This window comes from Cyphellophora attinorum (assembly GCF_001299255.1).
Source record: "Cyphellophora attinorum strain CBS 131958 chromosome Unknown Contig9, whole genome shotgun sequence".
NCBI classification, from domain to species: Eukaryota; Fungi; Ascomycota; class Eurotiomycetes; order Chaetothyriales; family Cyphellophoraceae; genus Cyphellophora; species Cyphellophora attinorum.
In genome coordinates this window covers 528,942-547,528 of record NW_017253237.1, presented here as the reverse complement: position 1 = coordinate 547,528, position 18,587 = coordinate 528,942, and the positions used below count along the sequence as shown (strand labels likewise).

Here is an 18,587-nt window from a genome sequence, read left to right as displayed (position 1 = left end):
TCGGCGTTGTTATTGCCGTCATGTTTCGCAATAACTACGACAACGACTCGGTCACATTGTAAGGCACTTCAGAGTCTTGCGAATCAAACGACTGACATTTGTAGTTCGCCTCAGGGACGAATATTCCAGGTCGAATATGCGCAAGAGGCCGTCAAGCAGGGCTCGGTCGTAGTCGGTCTGACCAGCAAGAAGCATGTCGTTCTCACAGCGCTGAAGGTCGGTGCAGCATGGTGTATAGCCCAGGCTTTGTCACTAACGTGCCGTTCAGAGAAATGCGGAAGAGCTGTCATCATATCAGAAGAAGATCGTAGGCGTCGATGATCACCTCGGAGTCGCTCTGGCCGGTCTTGCATCTGATGCACGTGTCCTGTCGAATTTCATGAAGCAGCAATCCCTTTCGTCAAAGATGACATACGGCCGAGCGATTCCAGTCGAGCGAATAGTCAACATGATCGGTGACCGGGCACAGACAAATACACAACACTACGGAAAGCGGCCATACGGCGTGGGACTACTAGTCGCTGGTGCAGATGAATTGGGGCCACATCTGTTCGAGTTTTCACCCTCCGGCATGACCCAAGAAATGTTGGCCTGCGCAATAGGTGCCCGAAGTCAGATGGCGAGGACGTATCTTGAGCGACACCTTGATGAGTTTGCGGATTGCACAAGAGAAGAGCTCATCAAGCATGCTTTGCTGGCTTTGAAGGAGAGTCTGGCACAGGACAAGGAGCTGACAGTCGACAACACCAGTCTTGCCATCATCGGGTTCGAAGATGGTCCGAAGGGAAAGCCGAGGTTACAGAAGTTCAAGCTCTACGACGGGCAGGAGATACAACCGCTGCTCGAGGCGAACCTCGAGTCACAAGGTGAAGGCGGCACAGATGCAATGGAGACGGACTCATGAGTGCCATCTCTAAACACTAGTCAGCAAAGCATCGCATAGAAGCAGGCGTGTAGGCGTTCATCCAAGAGCCATTCAGGAAGGACTCCATCGTCATCATTCTAATGTCATGCTTCTATAAGCGTTCTATGCCCTCCAACGTGTTTCTAGTATGACTTCATGCCGGATTGCGTTCACCCGCCGAACTCCGTAGGCCAAGCATAGCACTTCGATTCATACATGCACAACCAGTCCCTGGTCAGTGTACAATGTGTCGCAGTATCGGCATGATTAGGTCCGCGACCAATCGAGCTTGAATCTGCCTTCGGCAACCTTGTAGTCTCTGAGCGCTTCCACGACATCCTCTGCACGCTTGACCTCCACCAGGATATTCGCGTTGCTTTCTCCGACAAAGCCTTCGCGAATGCTGTTCCTCACCCATGCCAGCAACCCGTCCCAGTAGCCGTCCACATTGACGAGGATGACTGGGAGTTGGTGGATGCCCAGCTGATTCCATGTGACCATCTCCATGACTTCCTCCAAGGTGCCGTACCCGCCAGCAAGAGCCACGAAACCAGAGCCAGGCCCTCCGGCCTCGACACAAGTAGCCATCATGCGTTTGCGAGTATGCATATCCGGTACGATAGTCGTTGACCCAAATTCACTTTCCGGTACGATCTTCTTGTCTGGGTCTGTATCTGATGTGTTGGATGTGATCTGTTGTAGCTCTTCGTTGGTCATGGATCGTTCGACCTTGGGCTTCACCTCCTGGGCTTCACCATTGCGAAGGGTGCCATCTTTCTCGGTACGGATCAAGGCTCGTGGAATGATTCCATGGACGGACTGTGGTCCCTTGCGAGCCACCAGCGTCTTCGATACCTCTCCCATCTATGGTTTCAATTAGTCTCACTAGGTCCGTTTCAGGTTTTCTTAGCACTTACGATACCCATCGTCCCTCCGCCATAGACGAGCTTGTAGTTCGCATCAGCTAGCGTGTTAGCAAGGACTCGAGCGGACTCGATATGATCGGGTCTGTTTCCTGCGGATGATCCGCAGAAGACGCATACAACCGGATCCTTGCTCGACATGATGGTTGGTCTTGGCTCTGGTTATGGCTGTTGCGTGAAAGGGGAAAGGAATGTAGCCCACAGAAGATTGAGAAGATGAGAGAGGAAAAGTTGTACGAGCTTCGATGGAGCAAGCAGTACTTATCTTTTCTGTGACACTGCGCTTGCGTGAAACTGCCAGTCATAAGCCCATTCAAAGTACTCCAGGCAGTGGCAATGTGACTTGCCGTCGAGTTCACTTGGAGTTGTTACTTCACAGCGACCTCTTTGCTGAGCTTTCTGGCCTTACAAAGCGCGTTGGACTTGTCGTCGTTATGACTCCTGGACTTGGTCTGTCCCACGAATCATGCGTGACGTCGGTGAAGCCCGAAGCGATCGGTCTTGGCAGGCATGGCGGGCACTTGAGCCCCGAATTCCGGCCGTTGAGCGTGCCAGTGATGAGTGTGTCCCTCCACATGTGCACAGCCTAAGCTGGAGCACTTCCTCAGCCTTCCATAATGTTTCTAGACCAGAACGAGCTCGAAGGATAGGTCCTTATTACCTTAAAGTTGCCAATGTGTCCAGCTTCCATGCCGCTTCTGCCGGACATTGGCGCAAAGGTGATCGTCCGGTTGAGTACCCAGGTACACACTGTGCTGGAGTGCTTGGGCCGCTTTCCAGTCCACGTGCCCAGAGATGGAAGGTCAAGAGGCTCTTCCAGACCTGCTCCCCCAGGTCTTAAGTTCAGCTGGCCACCAGAGACGTCGAAGAGCGTCTATGCATTATTTATTCGCTCACCTCGCTCGGCCTGCAGAACAGCGTCGACGTTCAGCATTATCGACGGCTTCGGTAGGAGCCACCTGCTACATCTGGCTGAAGCTGGTCCTAGAAGATATCTGCTGCCTTGCCGAGCTGCAAGCATGATCTTTTAGGCCTTTTGCCTTATGCCGTTCTGCAAAATGGCTGACTTGCCCCCACTGATTGCTGCAGCACGCTCACCAAATCCCACGCTGCCCTCGATTCGCCATTTGCCGGCGTAATCGGCACCTTCGACCGCGGCTTCTCCCCCAAGGAGGCTGGAGTGGTGGCCTTTGAATATTGAAATAGATCATGGCCTAGACCTATGCAGGTTAAGCACTGATGCGGCTACAAACTTCGAACTTTGCAGAAAAGTCGTGTCCTTACCCAGAAGCTTTTCAGAGCTGCAGGCTGCGGAAAACTTCTTCAGCTCTTTCAGTCACGGTGTTACCTTGGCTTGTTGACTGAGAAATGCTATTTGGGAAGACAGTCTGTGCCCCAAGGTCTCGCATGACGCAAAGCGCCAGTTATCGATTGATGGATTTTCGGTTGCAGCAGAAGTTGGTAGCTTCAAGGCAAGCCCCGTCACGGACCGGGTCATCGATTCCCATCGGACAGGAACAACCTTGCTAGATCCTGCACCTCCGCGTTTACCGCCATACCGTGTATGCAGAAAGCGGGCTTTCATGCAGCGCTCTGACTGTTCGTTTAAGTGTTGATCCTACTACCCAAGCCAAGCAGGTTCTATCCAAGCAGAAACCTTGCTGCCAGCTTGTCCGCTCCCAGGCCTTTGACAATGACACCTTCTTACTTGCAGACAGACTTCCCGTGCCCTCCATGACGCGACTAGCCCTATCCAGGTAGGCTGTGGTTGCCATACACTCTGTCCTCGTATCTGCCAGCTTAATAGGTATTGTCATCGGCATAAGGCTACTTCTTCCGACATGTGTCTTTGCCTGACAAGAGCTGAAATACCCCGCCCACCCAGCTTCTGAGACATCAAGCGCCGGTGCTGCTCTATTAGAGCTCGCGCGTTGCTCACCTCGTCGGTGGTTCTGCTACTGCTGCTTCGCTCTGCTGCCGCTCCATGTAATTGTATATAGCGGAGGCGTCGATCCAAGATGTCGGACATCGACACGACGACGTCAAACTCGACGACTATCACAACAACCACGCTCAGCTCGATAACGACAACGTTACCACCGCCAACAACAACAGTGGCCCCAACAACAGTTCCGCCTTCGTCGACCACACTGCGCACGACAACCGCACCCCCGCCTACGACATCTTCATTGATACCATCAAGTACGACAGCACCGCCAACCACACCGCCACCGTCGAGCTCAAGTCCCAGCTCAATACCACCATCGAGTTGTAAGTTTGCATCCCACCTAGCATGTATTGCTTTGGCCTGCCCACCCGTGATTATGACGCAACTCTGGTGTTCCGCAATGGGGTGTCTCGCGACAAGCGTGTAACCATTCTCTCATCAGCAACGAGCCGGCCTGACTCCACCACGACCAACACATCGGATACCACCAGATCATCTACTACGTCCACCAGCAGGGCCGAAACATCCACTTCTGCGCGTGCATCGTCTTCTGCCATCGCGACATCCACTGAGTCTGAGTCTTCAGCAACACCTAGTACCTCTCGTGTATCATCATCAGCCTCGACCTCTGCGAGATCTTCATCGGCATCAACTGAGTCCTCTTCTTCCGTAGCACCCACAACACCATCAACAACTGCTCCGCTCTCAACAAGCGAATGTGAGTGCTCCGCTTCAAAGCTAGCTCCTCACCCCTTCTCATTCGTGCAATCTAGCTTCGTCAAGAATATCGTCAGCATCCACAGAATCCTCAATAACCAGTTCCACAGCCTCGTCAGAATCCTCGAGTGAAAGACCATCATCGACATTCACACCCGAGACCATTGTCACCACAAGAACCTCTATCTCATATGCTACCTTCAGCTCTGAATCGACTTCAGTATCGTCCTTCACCCAGGGCAATGGCGCCATTGGCTACACAACCATTACCGAAGTCGTTATCGCCTCCAGCGCAGCCGCCACGATTACCAGCGCTTCGTCCTACACAACAACGCCCACGGCTCTTGCTGGCTCTGATGGAGTGAACGCCTCTAGCGGACTATCGACCGGGGCCAAGGCAGGCATTGGAGCCGGCATCGCCATCGCAGTGGTCATTGCTGCTGCGTTTGGGTTCTGGTACAGTTGGTTCCAGCGAAGGAAACGGAGGCGGATATCGTCGGACGAATCGCAGTATGCCCACAGCACCCTCCCAGCGATGAGCTATGGCTCTGGAGGTAGAGACTATGGCGCCGGGTCTGCCCTTGGCGCAGGCCTGGGATATACAGACCGCTCAGAAACGAGATCAGAATTGCCCTCACCGCCAATGGGTAGCCCAGACCCCTTGATGGGTAACAGACCTAACGACAGATTGTTCCCTGCCGCTGCGGGTCCAGTGTCCTGGGGCTCTTCGCAGCAGAACCCGTCGGACGCACATTCAGTATCCGATTATGGGGATGCTACAAAAGCTGGAGCAGTGACCTCTGCATACCCCGCAGAGCTCGGCGAGAATGACCATGTTGGTGCGCTTGCTGGGCGGACGCTATCGAACGGATCACAGCACAATAACCGAGGATCGATGGGTCAATCTCCTTACCCAGATCAAGGCACATTGCCTTCGCGCAACTTGAGCGGTCATTCACGAACACTATCGGACTCATCTCACCATGCTAGTGCCTATCACAACTCGATGGGCTCTGACAACCCATATGCCGCCGAGTTACAAGGTGGGCCAAACAACCAGGCTTCAGAACTGGAGGGCAACGGTATGTCGCGGCGGATGAGCTCCGAACGAAAGCCATACAGACCTGGCCACTCAAGTCTCCTTTTCAAGAACAATGGAATGGATCCGAGCCAGAACTTCTGATGAGGGAAGACTGTATACCTCTAGACAAGATACCCGTTAATGAAGAACAATATGGGTATGCAAACCCAGTCTGCTCATAATTCCAGCAGACCAACTGTGCCTCATCCGAGTCCCCGCATGACATTGATATTCCTTCATTACTAGAGGCCCTTAACTTTCTTGACTTCGTCCGAGAGCTCGGTCGAAGCAATGCCCACCCTTCACCAGATCAGACCGAGATACATACTTAGCACCTTAGCTGGGTGAAATGGCCACTGTAGAGCGCGTGGACCTTGTCATTCGACTTGGATGCCTTGCTGTTACCAGACAAGTGTTTCGCGATATCAAATACGGGCGCCGAGTCCTGCAAGATGAAGTCTCCTAGAGCGCTTCTGGACGATTCATCTTCTGGACGCACATAAACTTACTGCATCCGGTTGCTTGTACGTTGTGATGTCTGCACGGGCCCGAGACAAGCGAGCGGCCATGGGGCTAAGCTCTGTAGTCGAACGTCTTCGAGACGACTCGTATTTCTCGAAGTTGACCTGATCTCAAAGCAAATATTCATTGATAGTGGGACGCAGGGGAGTCGCCGCGGCCTTAGCTGTCCTGACTTTAACCTGCTGCTACTACGAGCCAAAACCAAAGGCTTTCGCTGCACGAGTTCTAAGCGTTCCATGCATCACTTCGGGAGATGGCTGCACCACAAGGCATCTGATAATCAAGCCCGAAGGTACCGAATCGTCCGAGTCCATGATCACGAATACGGAGCATTTTCAGTTAATGGGTGCCGCCTGGTGCAGGGGCACTGGCTTTTTTCGGGGGTGCAAGTCTTTGGTCCGTGGCGCGCTACGCAAGAATCGCTCGTGCATGGTGCACAGACGGGCTGTGCCTCTTTCCCGGTAGAGCTGTAGAACGATGTCATAACTGATTGTATTCCTCCTTCTGATGATTTCCAATCATTCAATGTATCATTGCTGCTTCATGGCGACCATTCCGGCGACTCTGCACCAGGACGGACTTGATTAGTGGGCCGGGTTTCGAATTCCGCCGTACGATTCAGATCTGAAACGACGCACGGTTGGCTGCGCATCTGGGCAGTGATCAATCACGCCAGAGCGTGCCACAGTCACTCCCTGTCTGATCTTCGAGGTCACTCCAGCGGCCTCTGCCTTTCACGTCTTACGCCCCTTCCCGCAACCTTGAGCTCGCTGCTACGAACTTTGTGCAAGAGGCAGAATGGATCCGCGTCATGCCATGGACGGCATGGGTTACGACATCAATGCATACGGTACACAACCACCTCAAATATTCGGCGCATATGGTCACAATGGAGAATCCATGGCCGGTATGCCATATCAGGGAGCCTATTTCGATGACGGCCTGGACGGCTTGGACGATTCGGACCCAAAGAGACGCAGAATAGCACGGGTGAGTGGGATTCATTCCTTGCTCTATGCGCGGTCTACTGACGGTAACCCTTCGTAGGCGTGTGACATGTGCCGGAAAAAGAAGATCAAATGTGACGGAAAGCTGCCCAAATGCACCCATTGCACGAACTACAAAACCCAATGCGTCTTCACCCAGGTCGAAAAGAAAAGGAATCCTCCGAAAGGGTGAGTATGGCCCAGGGTGATGGAAGCTGGAACTCACACCTTACAGCGCAAAGTACATCGAAGGCCTCGAAAATCGTCTGGGTCGAATGGAATCTCTCCTCAAGATGTCCGGGCTTCTGACAGAGGAAGAAGCTGGACGGACCGATCTGGGCACGCTGGAAAGACGCCTGGCCGACAAAACGACTTCCAGTGCCCAGCCGAGAGGCGAATCGCCTCGGCCATCGAAGAGCGGAGGAAGCTCGACTGTCAACGTGGCTGATTCGCAGCGGAACACACCCAATGTCGATGATCACTCGAGCCCCACCGAGCCAGAGGATACTCCGGACACAGAAGCGGAGAAGAAGCGCCAGGAAGTCGAGAATCTTTCCGACATGATGTGCTCGTTAGTCACGAATAACGTCGGAGAGACGAGGTATATTGGTGAGGGGCCCATGTGTCGGACTATCTGTACTGTGACTGACGTACCTGCTAGGCTCATCTTCGGCTTTTTCGATTTTCTCTAGTAAAGGTATTGAATGGGTCAACCAGAAGACCGGCGACAATTCTTTCCAGGAAACCATTCAGGATGCTGTCAACGACGAGGAGAACAAATGGATGTACTGGAAGCCTGAGATTTTTGGAGACATCTTCGTCCGGCGTGTCTTCAAGCCACTTCCGCCGAAGGATGAAGCACTGTCTCTCTTTAAGGACTTCTTTGAGAACTTTAACTGCATGTTTCCGCTATATCATGAGCCAACATTTATGCACCTGGTCGACAAGCAGTACTCGCGAGATCCGTACGAGGGCAGCGGCTGGTGGGCCAGCATAAACGTTGTGCTCGCTCTTGCCTACCGAATACGGGTCATGAGTAACGTTGTACCTCAAGAAGATGACCAGAAAGCGTGGCTGTATCTCAAGAACGCAATGGGTGTACTGACGGAACTCACCTTGCGCAACACAGATCTGCTCAGTGTGCAGGCTTTGCTAGGAATGGCGATGTTCCTATGCGGTACTCCCAATCCCCAACCATCGTTCTTCCTCATATCTGCAGCCATCCGACAATCTCATAGTATTGGGTTGCACAAGCGGGGATCTGGATTCAATCTCAACCCAGTCGAAGCCGAACAACGAAAGAGGGTGTTCTGGATTGCCTACATGCTCGACAAAGACACCTGCCTACGATCTGGACGACCGCCGGCACAAGATGACGACGACATGAATGTGGACCTGCCATCCATAGATCCTCCGGACAACATCGGCAATATACCACTAGAGAACGGCGGCAAGGTGAACCTCTTCAGACTAATGTGCGAGTTTGCCGTAATCAGCAGTAAGGTCTACCGACGACTCTATTCTGTGCAAGCCTCTCGCCAAACAGATGGTGAGCTCCTCAACACAATTGGCGAGCTCGACAAAGAGCTTGAGGTCTGGAAAGACAGCATACCCATGGACTTCCGACCAGAACACGAAATCAAGACTTCTCACGCACCATTAATACTACACATCGTGGTGCTTCATTTCTCGTACTATAATTGTTTAACTACCATACATCGCATGTCAGTCCATCACGGCTATTGGACAAGTCGACTCTCCGACTACGCGATACAGGGCTTGAACGCTAGGCCACTCAATCCCAGAGTGTTCTCGTCAGCAGCACTGTGTGTGGCCGCCGCACGCGCATCAATTCATCTCATTAAGTATATCCCGCAAGGAGATTTCGCGTGTGTCTGGCTCATCATCTACTTCCCGGTCTCAGCACTGGTCACCGTATTTGCGAACATACTGCAAAATCCGCAAGATGCTCGAGCTCGAGCAGACATCAAACTGATGGACCTAGTGGTCAACTTTCTCTCCAACGTCGTTGCCGATGAGGGCAGTGGATCGCTGAAGCGCATGCTCAGTATCTGTTCCGAATTCGCCCGCATAGCACGCATCGTTATCGACAGGGCTGAAAAGGACGGCTCGCGTAGGAAGAGGAAAGTCAATGCCGATGATGCGCTGCGGTCGACTCAGACTGCGATGGCCCAGGCACAGGCTCAGATTAACGGCAACAAACGACCGCATACACCACCAAAGAGCTTGAACGGTGCCAGTGTGTCACCGCGAAACCCAAACACAGCGGTCCAGTCGAATGGACGGTCAGCATCTCCAATGGTGCAAAATGCTGCTGCCAGCATGCAAAACGCATTTGATCCGGGCCAGACGTTCTTCGGCACACCAGACTTTGCCTCGGACTACGAGGTCCTGGGTCAGAACGGCATCAGCCTCAGAACATGGACGGATCTCAGCAGATGCCTAGCTCGACAATGTCGCCGCTCAACATGGGAGGGGCATTCCAGCAGCCTTTCCTTCCTCAAGACCTGTGGCAGATGCCCATGACCTTTGAGTGGGACTGGGGAGATTTCGGCATGGGCAACTTCGTGCCACCAGAGCATCTGAGCAATCAGGCGACGCAATAATGACGATCACGACTTGACTTGATACCCAAAACATGTAATACACAGCAATTTACAAATTGAGAGACGCCTGGCAGTCCAGCTGAATACAAATCATCCAGTATATGTAATGCAGCAGGTCAGCACTGTTACTGGAATATACGTTCTGAACGCATTGGATCAAGGTAGGACGGTGCCAGGATCGGAACGTGGGAGCAGTACATAAAGCTCTTCAAACAAGAATTTCAGCTCAACCCCCTTTTGCATACAACCGGCACACCATTCCTGCTTCCAGCATTCCGCAACATTTGAGAGATCTTATCCTCACGATTCGCCTCACTACGGGCGACATCCTACAGCCCTCATTGTCAGTGCACGTAAGTCTTGCCAAACCCGCACCTCAGCAGCAATTGCTTTCATTGATCTCCTGGGCCTTTCCCATCCTCTTACCGAACTAATATAGGAAGATCGTAACTTAGCTGTGTGCCGATGGCCGATCAGGAGTCAGGTCGAGCTTGCATCGTTACTGCAATCCAGTCTCCGAGCACAGGTCGACGGTCCTGAGACCGGCAATTGCCCGGGCCATGAGCAGGAAATCAGTTGCCTCATTAGAGACTGGGCCATCGCCAGAAACACATGCCACTTCAGGACTGGAGTCGACATGTGTGAGCTATCCTGTACCGTGTACGAGTCGACTGCATTCAGACCAGTTCGTGAGGGCCTCTGCTCGGCTGACGACTTCGTCGGAATGCGTGGCCATTGCAGCTGTCCACTGGAGCTGTATCCTCCCATTCGACTATTGGACTTGACACGGATGCCAAAAGGACAGGTCACTGCTGTGGCAGCAGTCGGATGACGAACGGGAAGATTGCGATGACCATACCTGCTCTGGACCTTGCGTCCCTGAAGCCGATCTCTGACGCTGTCCAGCTGGCTTAGTTGCGCTGACGACGCCTCTTCGCTATGTGACCCTGTGGTTTCAACATGCTCGATAATGCGCCTCACGGTTGTCAATCTTACACCTGTACTGCGTGGATGTGCTGTCGTCACCTGAAGTCATTCTGCCTGGAGAGGCGACGGATTGAACGTAAGAAACCGCCTGCCCGTGCCGCTTCACCTGAAAGATCGCACATAAGGCTGCACAGGCTGCACGTCTTTGGCCTCAGAGCACTTAAGTCTCTTACCACATCCCTTGACCACGTTGTTGCTCAACAATTCTACGACACCGCCGATCTTTCGACCTTCCAACACGAACAACGCGAAGGATAAATCTACGACCATCTGCTTTTTACACAGGGTTGCGACCATGGTCAACGTCCTCAGCGTGATCATCTGTGCGACTTGCGCGATATTCGAGGCAGCAACACTTGGCTCACCAAAGGGTACATGTTCAGGCAGCTGCGCCGATGTCGCGACATACGAACGTGCCGTTCATCGCTATCAGCGTACAATCGAGCCACCTCCAGCCTTCTTGACGGCCTTTGTCGACGGGTTTGATGACTTCAATAGGGATGCCGTCCACGGCCAGAACGCGTACTCCAACGACGCAGACCTGTCTCACATAGCGATCACTTCCACCGGCACCGACGTCTTCACGGACGATCAGAGCAGTCTCCCGGGCGGCTCATCCGACTCTCCACCTCGATCGATTGCAGTGTCAACCGCTGAGACTTCGATCAGCCCTCCGGTTGCCCAGGAGTCAGCGCATAATGTTCAGGCGACTACCAGCAAAGAAGGCGAACGCGTCGCTACTCTGTCTCGTGGTGAAGAGTTGATGCATCGCTACCTCGACATATACGAGGTCAGACTGCCTGAGATGCTAGTCTGGCTTGATAGCTGGTGGGTATGGTTGACTTACCGAACATCTGAATTGACGAGCGCCTTGGCGCAAATACCAGACTCGATCTGGCAGTTCCTCATTACCCCGACGGACACAATAATGGTCAACGCACACCTGGTTGGCTGCGTGATCTCCAGCGCGGTCACAGTGCTGGTGTTTGCTCGATATGCCGACGCTGCTGACGACAAGTATCGTCGCCTTGACCAGCAACACAAAACCCTCCAAGCCGAGCACATCGCACTTCAGAAGCAAGGCACTCGGGCTCAAGACCTACATCGACTGCTACGGATCCAGTACAACATTCTCCAAGCGCGATGCGACAAGCTGGAGAAGGAAAAGAACAGCCTTCTCCATGAGCGAGATTCTTCTCCTGAGCAGCAGCGCGCATTGCAAAAAGTGTCAGATGCCTTTGAGCGGCTGAGGAGATCGCATGTTGCTCTGGGCGCGTCGTCAGCGGCGCTCGGGAAGCAGGTTACCTCTGCGGTCGGCAAGTATGAAGTTCTGGAGAGTGACCACGCCGCTTTGGCTGGTATGTATGACAGCCTTGGCCAGAAGTACGAAGTCTTGAACACAAGCCACATCGCGCTGGGCGAGAAGTACGCCATCCTGGATCACAAGTACGCCATTCTGGAGAAGCAGAAGATCCCTACCGCAAAATTTAATGTCACACTCGATAACGACGCCTCTGACATGCTTGTGGCAGTCTTGCAGTGCTTCCGCAAGCCATTTCCGAGAGTATCTGCTTCTCCGAGGACGAATCTTAGCAACATCGCCGCCATGTTGTGGGCCTATGCTCAGACCGTACAGCGCCGATCAGGACACAATGATCGAGTATTAGACAATGATGACGACGACAGCAACGATGACGAGTGGGAGGAGGATGCCTCGAAGACACTGGGCAGCCTTGGCGACTACCTCATCGAAAGACCCAAGACTCTAAGACGGACCTTAACGAAGGCGGTGGTCAGGCCACTGGGGCAGATGCCGCTTCTACTGCTGATAGCGACAGCAGCAGTAATGTACACGAAGAAGAGGATCTGAACGATGCTGAATCTGAGATTGAGCGTGTATCCCGTGCAGCTGATGCTGTAATGGAGGAAGCCGACGTTACTGAGGACGACGTGCTCAGGGACGACCTCACTGCTCCGGACACCGAACCACAACAACCCCTCTCGCGAAGCGATGACGCCGAGCAAGACAGTCCGTTGGCTGATGCACTCGTCGAGCTGGATACTGACTTGGGCAATACAGCAGCAGGCTTGACAGACATGGAAGTGGACATCGAGCGCGTCGACGATACAGCAAGTCCGAAAGATCAAAATCAATTGGTCGAGGACGAGGACGACACGGCCATAACAGCTGCATCGGCTATCAGCCCACCCACCGCGCTCTCTAGCCATGACATTCCGCCGAGTCCAGTCGAAACACAGCCGAGGAGCTTGCTTCTAAGCACGCCACGTGGCCCACGGATCGACACCGAAGATGGTAGTTTCATATCATCAACCGCCAGTTCAACGCGTTCGTACGCATCCGCGAGATTCACTAGCTTCAACCTGGGCTACGCTCCGGTATCGCCGGTCGTGAGCACTGTTTCGGCGTCATTCTCGGAGGCGGCAGGTACGTTCAGTAGTCCGCGCAAGGACAGCCCGCGATCAGCAACGACGCGCTTTATGATGATGCGACCCTGAGCACATATCCGACGGAGTAGATTGTAGGCACGTTGGCTAGATTCGAGACGCTCTTTGACACATACGAGGACTACGCGAACTAGAGGCGAATGGTAGAGTTCAAGCGAAAGAACGTACAAGCATGCTCGACAATACATCAGCATCTTGTACGCGGGCTTGACTATGACGGAATGGAGGATCAGAATTCAGACTGGGAGAGTGGACGGGCTGCTATCAGCAGCTTGAAGCCGAGCGTGTCTAGGTTGATGGTTTCGATGGGTGGGTGCGGCGAAGGCAGCGAGCGTGGAACATTGTGATGGCATGTGCCCATCAGTGGTGCTCAATAAGCAGACTTGTGAGATCGGAGTCGATTGTGACATTACAATATCCAACGAATCGAACCCAACGATGGCGATATTACAAGCGCTTGATGGTGTATTAAAAGGACTGGAAGTTTTGCGGCGCGTCGGCGTGTCTGGTCTCTGTCCACCTCGCTGTGGACCTCGCTGTTGCATCAACTTACTAGATGTACTGCTGGGTACTAGGACCTGCTGGATCTTGGGGACTTCGTGTGGATTCAACTTCTGGAGCTGGTGTACAGGATAGTTCTTCTGATGGATCTGGCATACAGCTTGAGCGATAACCAACGGTCATCTTACCTCCAGGACGTATCTGATCACTTCTCCTCGACCGCTGATGCTTCTCGTCACCGAAAGCTTGGTGCCATAATGCGTCCTTTGTGAGATCGACATTGCTATTGTCTGCTGCCTTTGTCTCAATCCGCCTCTGCTAACTCTGGCCAAGGCTCGTGACAAAGGGACGCGCTTCACTCTGTCACTCTGGTTCCTCTCACCTGCCTCAGTTGACGACTTCATCGCTGTTGTCACATTGCTGCCTGCTACCAGCCCCGCCTTTTTTTCGAAATATCTTCATGAGTCGCCGCAGCCTCGCTCTCTTCATCATCTTCTTGCAGACAATTCTGCAAGAGCATCTTTCCCCTGTCAAACTTGGATCGCATCGCAATAGCATCCACGACCTGATTGCGACACCACACTCGGCACGATCGCCATGTATTGGCTCGTCGTTTTGCTCCTGGTTTGGCTCGTCGCAGCGCAGCTGAGCGGTGTCGAATTTGACCACGTCTTTGACACCGCTTTTGCCGCTGTCGCCGATCTCTCCATAATCGCCACGAGTACCGTCAACACCTACGCTCCTACCGCAACTCTCACTGCCTTCGCTCCTACTCCGGTCGCTCACATCACCGACATCTTGAATGTCATCGATTTTTCCGCCAGTGCTCCCCATTTCCTGGCGCTGGCACTTGGCGCAACTGTGTATACTGCTCGCTGGACTCCAGCACCTCTTATCGGCACATCAACCGACGCTATTCACTATGTCTTGCCAGCGGTAAGAAAGTCACTACCAAGCCTCATGTCAACGATCCGAGCTGCTGAGGCGAGCTTCGACATCGTCGGAAGTCATGGCGACTTCAGCAAAAACTCAGCTTCTTGGCACAACGATATGGACTTCGATGTCATCGACTGGACAAATTCATCGAAGGTGGATGCCAGGACTGGGACGATCAGCCTGACCATTGCGTTGGTGTTGGTCATGATGTTCTTGGCAGTCATCTATACGGTATTTGCTGGGCTGGGATACGCAAAAGTTCTGGCACGCTTGAAAACGGTTTCTCCTGAAGGTTACTGGAAGGTCTTGATGTACTGTGCAAGCAATGAAACACGACTACAGCTCAGCACGCTACAGGCCGAGATCAGCAGCCTGAGGGACGCTAAGAGCGATCTCGAAAAAGGGTTCAAAAAGCTCACGGCACAAATGGCTGAGAAGGAGGCAGAACTTCAGCACTTGACCGGCAAACGCAATGCATTGCAGGACGAAAAAGATAGACTGACTTTCCAGATGGCCAAGTCTTCCGGAGACACCGCGAAACTTCAACAGCGATGCCATGAACTTGAAGCAAGCATTACAGCCAAGGACTCAGATATCCAGGCTATCAAGGCGGCAGAAGAGACCGCCAAGAAGAGCTTGCACGAATGTCATACCCGTCTCGAGAAGCTGAAGCAAGATCTGAACACAGTGAAAGAAGAGAACAAGCAAAAGGGCAAGCACAACGCTCAACTTGAGTATAAGCTGAAGGTGTCTGAAAAGGAACGTTCCTCTCTGATCGGTCAAGTGAGCACTCTTCAGGCGGAGAAAGCGCTGGCAGAAGAGTCACTCGTTTCTGCGAAAACGGATCGCGCTGAGGCGGTGGCAGCAGCAAGAAAGCTTGAAGAGGCTAATTCCAAGCTGCAAGCAAAGAAGTTGAAGGCCGAAGCTAGCATCCAAGAGAAGGAAGCTGAAATCACCGCAAAGGAGAACGAATGCGTCAGTCTGGCATCCAAGCTCAGCGTCAAGCGCAACGAACTCAGTGAAGCTCACGGTGAGGCTGATCGACTTCGGTTACAACTTGATAAGCTGCAAGCGGAGCTTTCAACCACCAGGAAACTTAACGAGACTCTCAAAAAGGCCAACCAGTCTCTACGAGCAGGTAGCGACAACTTGCAGCAGCAACTGCAGAACGCTGAAGCGAAGCACAAGTTGCAGATGGACGAGTACAAGATCAAGAAGAGTGCGTCGCAGTCTGGACAGGAGCTGCGAAAGCTGCGAGAAGAAATCGAGAGACTGGTTGACAGCGAGTCCATGTGGCAGAAGGAGAAAACTGCTCAGGCGGCAGAGATCTCGCGGCTCGAGCTGCTCGTGCGAGAGCTCACTGATGCCGTGCGAGAGCTCACCGATGCCAAGGCTGCTGTTGCGTCGGTGAGTACGGCTCGCGAGGAAGACGTCAAACGCCTTGAGTCAGAAGTCAAGAAGCTTACTGATGGCAAGACTGCTGCGGAGACGGCGAGCACTGCTCAGAAAGCGGAAATCAAACGCCTCGAGTCGGAAATCAAGAAGCTCACCGATGGCAAGGCTACTGCTGAGAACGCGAGCACTGCTCATAAGGAAGAGATTGGACGACTCGAGTCAGAAGTCAAAAAGCTCACCGACGACAAGACTGCTGCTGAGACAGCGAGCACCGCTCACGAGGAAGAGGTCACACGCCTTCGATCAGAAGTGGAGATGCTCACTCGGGAGAAGGATGCATGGGAGCCTTTGAAAAAGACTGCTCTGGCCGATAGTTCACGACTCCAGAACCAGGTCTGGGGTCTGGAGGCCGAGAATAAGAGCATGCTCAAGGCCGGGCAAGAGCAGGCAAAGGCAGAGAAGAAGGCATCGAATGCATTCATGCAGCAGATTCAGAAACTGGAGGCTCAAGTGAGTAGGCTCCAGAAGCAACTGCCAAGTGAACCTAGCAGCAGCGACACCGCAATCAGCAAGCCCGGCAACGACTCTCAGCCATCATCTCAAATTGTGGAGAGCGAAGTCGCTGAGGATGAGCGCATTGCTGAGTCCTCTCCAGAAGGACCGTCCCAAGTCGTTTCGGCAGCAGATGAATTGATGACACCGACAACCATCACCGACACGATTGCGTCTGGAACAGGCCCCACGACTGATATACCTGCCGACTCGGTCGCGTCTCGTACTGGCTCCACGACTGATACACCTGCCGACTCAGTCGCGTCTCGTACTGGCTCCACGACTGATACACCTGCCGACTTGGTCCCGTCTAGGCCAATCCCCACGGCTGATATTCCTGCGAAGATTGGCCCGGGAAACCACGAGGAAGTGGCCTTGAGTTCTTCTAGTGACAAGGCTACTGCTGGCAGTGGACTGGCTCAGACCCTTGTGAACGAGCGGCCTGTGCAGAGCTTCAAGCTGAGGAAAATCAAGCAGAAGACAGACCCGAGCTCTGGCGTTCCCATCTGTAGATACTACTGGAGAAATGAATGCCGGTATGGGAAAAACTGCAAAAACTCGCATGACGTGCCGAGTTCAGAGCTGTATGATTATCATCTTCAATCGTCCAAGAACTCTCAGAACGCCAATAACGCACAACCATCACCATCGCCAGCGCCGCGGACCGAGGTAGTGACGCCATCTACTCAGCTGGTCAACAACAGCTCTAAGGCTTCTCAAGGTCCTCAGCTGCTCTCAGGTACGGATGGCGCATTGACCGGGGGAAGTTGCGGAACCAAGGCTGAACCATCTTCGAGCAGTCCACGCGTTTCGGCTGCTGCAAGCAAATGGGCTACAGATGGCAAGGACGCCACAGCGTCTGTATCTGGAGCACAGGACTCTACTTCCAAGCACTCTACCACGATTGCAACAGACGCGATGCAGAACTCCAAGGCCGGAAACTTCCCTCGTGTGACTGATGCTCCGAAGACCATGGAACCGAGAGCATCGCTAACCAGTGGGAAGCCTGCACAGTCAAAGGCCACTGATTCACTTCCCACAGCCCCTGTTTCGACGGCGAGCCAAGTTGCGGCACCGATGCCACCCATGGCTACTTCAGGCGAATCCAGCAACTTGGACACTCGCGTGAAAATCGCTGCAACCGCCCCAGCAACGAAGCCACCGCTCGCTAGCTCCAAATTTGCATCCTCGGGCACCAGTGCTCAACATCCGCCCCTTCTGCCATGGCGGCCAGCAAATACTCCGCAACCAACGGTGCCTCTGCCACTCCTCCTGCCGCGCAGGTCAGCAGCAAGTCTGCCTCCACAGGCACCACCAGCTCAGCGTCCGCTGCCTCTGCCATGACGGCCAGCAAATGGTCGACCGTTCCTGGCGCGCCCACAGGACCTCGAGGTGGTCGGCGCGCACAGAAGGCTCCGCGGCAGAAGCGCTTCTGATTCGACAAGCAGGGTAATCGCATCATCAGCCCGAAAGTCCCAGCGCCAACAGTAGATGGACGCAGGAAGTTGGTGACAGCAAGACAGAAGTAGCTACCAGAACTGAAAGGGTGAGAGTCATGGAATCGATTGTAGGAGGCGCATTGAGCCTCTTACGGTGACTTGACTAGGAAGGGATAAAGAAAAACGAGTGTGTTAGGTCAATGGTACTACGATGGGATGAAGGAAAACGAGTGGATGGGGTTGATGGTAGAGTCCAGCGAGGCAACTTGCTGCGACTAAGTTGGAAGTTGCTGTGCAGTGAATGATATTTGAAGCAGATTACGGCGTCAGGAAATGTACTAGGAGCATTGGGCTGGGTGAGCATGGCTCATGGCTGTCGAGTTATCGCGGGATCGTTTATGTTGGCAAAGCATGGCGTTGGACAGGCGTTCAAGCAGATACTGCTGTTCAACCAGGTCCTGGAGAGTCGACCTGGTCATGACTGACCTGTTCAGGTTCAGTCGAGACAATAATGAAACGGATTGGACAGAAGCTTGCAGTGTTCGTTGCCCTTCATGCATAGGCCACTGGTCTTTGGCTTCTGAGAGCAGGGACACCCTCGAC

At 53.4% G+C, this 18,587-nt stretch overlaps 7 protein-coding genes across 7 annotated transcripts; 6 read left to right on the top strand and 1 right to left on the bottom strand.

The window, feature by feature from the left end:
- Positions 1-20: 20 nt before the first annotated feature.
- AB675_9223 (putative proteasome subunit alpha type-6) lies at positions 21-904 on the top strand (the record flags this gene model as incomplete). The annotated part of the gene is made up of 3 exons (XM_018149738.1): positions 21-58; positions 105-216; positions 269-904. The coding sequence occupies 3 exons, from the start codon at positions 21-23 to the stop codon at positions 902-904; spliced, it is 786 nt and encodes a 261-aa protein (XP_018001532.1).
- Positions 905-1,171: 267 nt separating this feature from the next.
- On the bottom strand, positions 1,172-1,968 carry AB675_9222 (LOG family protein; the record flags this gene model as incomplete). The annotated part of the gene is made up of 2 exons (XM_018149737.1): positions 1,172-1,768; positions 1,822-1,968. The coding sequence occupies 2 exons, from the start codon at positions 1,966-1,968 to the stop codon at positions 1,172-1,174; spliced, it is 744 nt and encodes a 247-aa protein (XP_018001526.1).
- Positions 1,969-3,845: 1,877 nt separating this feature from the next.
- On the top strand, positions 3,846-5,675 carry AB675_9221 (uncharacterized protein; the record flags this gene model as incomplete). The annotated part of the gene is made up of 2 exons (XM_018149736.1): positions 3,846-4,098; positions 4,603-5,675. 2 exons carry the CDS (start codon positions 3,846-3,848, stop codon positions 5,673-5,675), a joined length of 1,326 nt encoding a protein of 441 aa, XP_018001364.1.
- Positions 5,676-6,893: 1,218 nt separating this feature from the next.
- Positions 6,894-9,708, top strand: AB675_9220 (putative transcriptional regulatory protein; the record flags this gene model as incomplete). The annotated part of the gene is made up of 5 exons (XM_018149735.1): positions 6,894-7,085; positions 7,143-7,270; positions 7,317-7,690; positions 7,743-9,490; positions 9,541-9,708. 5 exons carry the CDS (start codon positions 6,894-6,896, stop codon positions 9,706-9,708), a joined length of 2,610 nt encoding a protein of 869 aa, XP_018001505.1.
- A 1,282-nt stretch (positions 9,709-10,990) lies between these two features.
- On the top strand, positions 10,991-12,565 carry AB675_9219 (uncharacterized protein; the record flags this gene model as incomplete). The annotated part of the gene is made up of 1 exon (XM_018149733.1): positions 10,991-12,565. The coding sequence occupies one exon, from the start codon at positions 10,991-10,993 to the stop codon at positions 12,563-12,565; it is 1,575 nt and encodes a 524-aa protein (XP_018001634.1).
- A 50-nt stretch (positions 12,566-12,615) lies between these two features.
- AB675_9218 (uncharacterized protein) lies at positions 12,616-13,212 on the top strand (the record flags this gene model as incomplete). Its single annotated transcript, XM_018149732.1, has 1 exon — positions 12,616-13,212. The coding sequence occupies one exon, from the start codon at positions 12,616-12,618 to the stop codon at positions 13,210-13,212; it is 597 nt and encodes a 198-aa protein (XP_018001687.1).
- A 1,047-nt stretch (positions 13,213-14,259) lies between these two features.
- On the top strand, positions 14,260-17,889 carry AB675_9217 (uncharacterized protein; the record flags this gene model as incomplete). The annotated part of the gene is made up of 1 exon (XM_018149731.1): positions 14,260-17,889. The coding sequence occupies one exon, from the start codon at positions 14,260-14,262 to the stop codon at positions 17,887-17,889; it is 3,630 nt and encodes a 1,209-aa protein (XP_018001735.1).
- Between the last annotated feature and the right edge of the window lie 698 nt (positions 17,890-18,587).